The 1509-nt window shown below is 49.2% G+C and overlaps 1 gene segment (V, D, J or C); it reads right to left on the reverse strand.

Moving 5' to 3' along the window:
• Positions 1–291: 291 nt before the first annotated feature.
• Positions 292–1064, reverse strand: LOC123386272. The segment is given in 2 exon segments: positions 292–824; positions 926–1064. Coding segments are annotated over 2 exon segments (579 nt in total).
• Positions 1065–1509: the final 445 nt, after the last annotated feature.

The following is a 1509-nucleotide window of genomic DNA, read 5'->3' on the forward strand; positions in this document are numbered from 1 at the left end:
ACTGAATAAAGCTGTAGATCATTTAAAGTCCTGAGTAGCAAGTGCCAGGAGGGAAGTGTCACGTTGTTTGACTGGGGAAAATGCTGGGTGAAGATGATGGGGAGCTGTGGGATCCTGTGGTCCTGGCTGCACAGTGAGTGCATCTGGGACTCCTGTAAAGGTTCAGCTGTTGTGCGTCAGGAAATCTGCAATTCACTCACAGAGAGAGACAGGAGTAAGCAATGCAAAGAACTGTGTCTTTTGTGCATGTTAGGGTAGTTTTCCTATGACCACACAGTTGCTAATTCAGAGTTAATAGGTAATCACAGAATCCTGTGTCCAGGGAGGCTCCCTGGGGAAACTGCTGTGTGTAGAGGAAGCCCCAAGACCTTGACAGGAAACCTGCCTGTATCCTCCAACTGCACCTGCTCCTGGGAACACAAAGCAAAATTGTGCATAGTGTTCACCCCCTGGTGGTGCTGTTCCCCTCCTGCAGGAAGGTTTGTGTCTGGGCTCCCAGTGAAGTCCCCTCACTGTGTCACTCGCACAGTAATATGTGGCCGTGTCCTCGGTCTTCAGGATGTTCATCTGCAGATACAGCGTGTTCTTGGCGTTGTCTCTGGAGATGGTGAATCGGCCCTTCACGGAGTCTGCGTAGTATATGCTACCTCCACTACTACTAATATATGCGACCCACTGCAGCCCCTTCCCTGGAGCCCGGCGGACCCAGTTCATGTGGTAGCTACTGAAGGTGAATCCAGAGGCTACACAGGTGAGTCTCAGGGACCCCCCAGGCTTCACCAGGTCTCCCCCAGATTCCACCAGCTGCACATCACACTGGACACCTGCAGACACAAGACATGTTTGTCAGGAAACTGTCACACATCCATTGGTTCTCACTCATATCCACTCACATACTCTGTGTCTCTCGTTCACCGTGAATTACCTTTTAAAAGAGCAACAAGGAAAACCCAGCCAAGCACAAACTCCATGGTGTGGTGTCTGTGTTCTGTGCTGATCACAGAATGGGAGCACCTGGGACACCCGGGGTTGGGGCTTCTCTCCCAGCTAGTGTCAGGACTGGGCTGGTTTTATCAGCACAGAGAGGGCTTCATTTGCATATGCTCTGACATATATATCACACTCCAGACTTAAATTTGATTCTTTATCCATTCATCAGTTGATGGATATTTAGGCTCTTTCCATAATCTGGCTATTGTTGAGAGTGCTGCTATTAACATTGGGGTACAAGTGGCCCTATGCATCAGTACTCCTGTATCCCTTGGATAAATTCCTAGCAGTGCTATTGCTGGGTCATAGGGTAGGTCTATTTTTAAGTTTCTGAGGAACCTCCACACTGCTTTCCAGAGCGGCTGCACCAATTTGCATTCCCACTAACAGGGCAAGAGGGTTCCCGTTTCTCCACATCCTCTCCAGCATCTATAGTCTCCTGATTTGTTCATTTTGGCCACTCTGACTGGCGTGAGGTGATACTTGAGTGTGGTTTTGATTTGTATTTCCCTGATAAGG

This window comes from Felis catus, chromosome B3 (genome assembly GCF_018350175.1).
Source record: "Felis catus isolate Fca126 chromosome B3, F.catus_Fca126_mat1.0, whole genome shotgun sequence".
NCBI lineage: Eukaryota > Metazoa > Chordata > Mammalia > Carnivora > Felidae > Felis > Felis catus.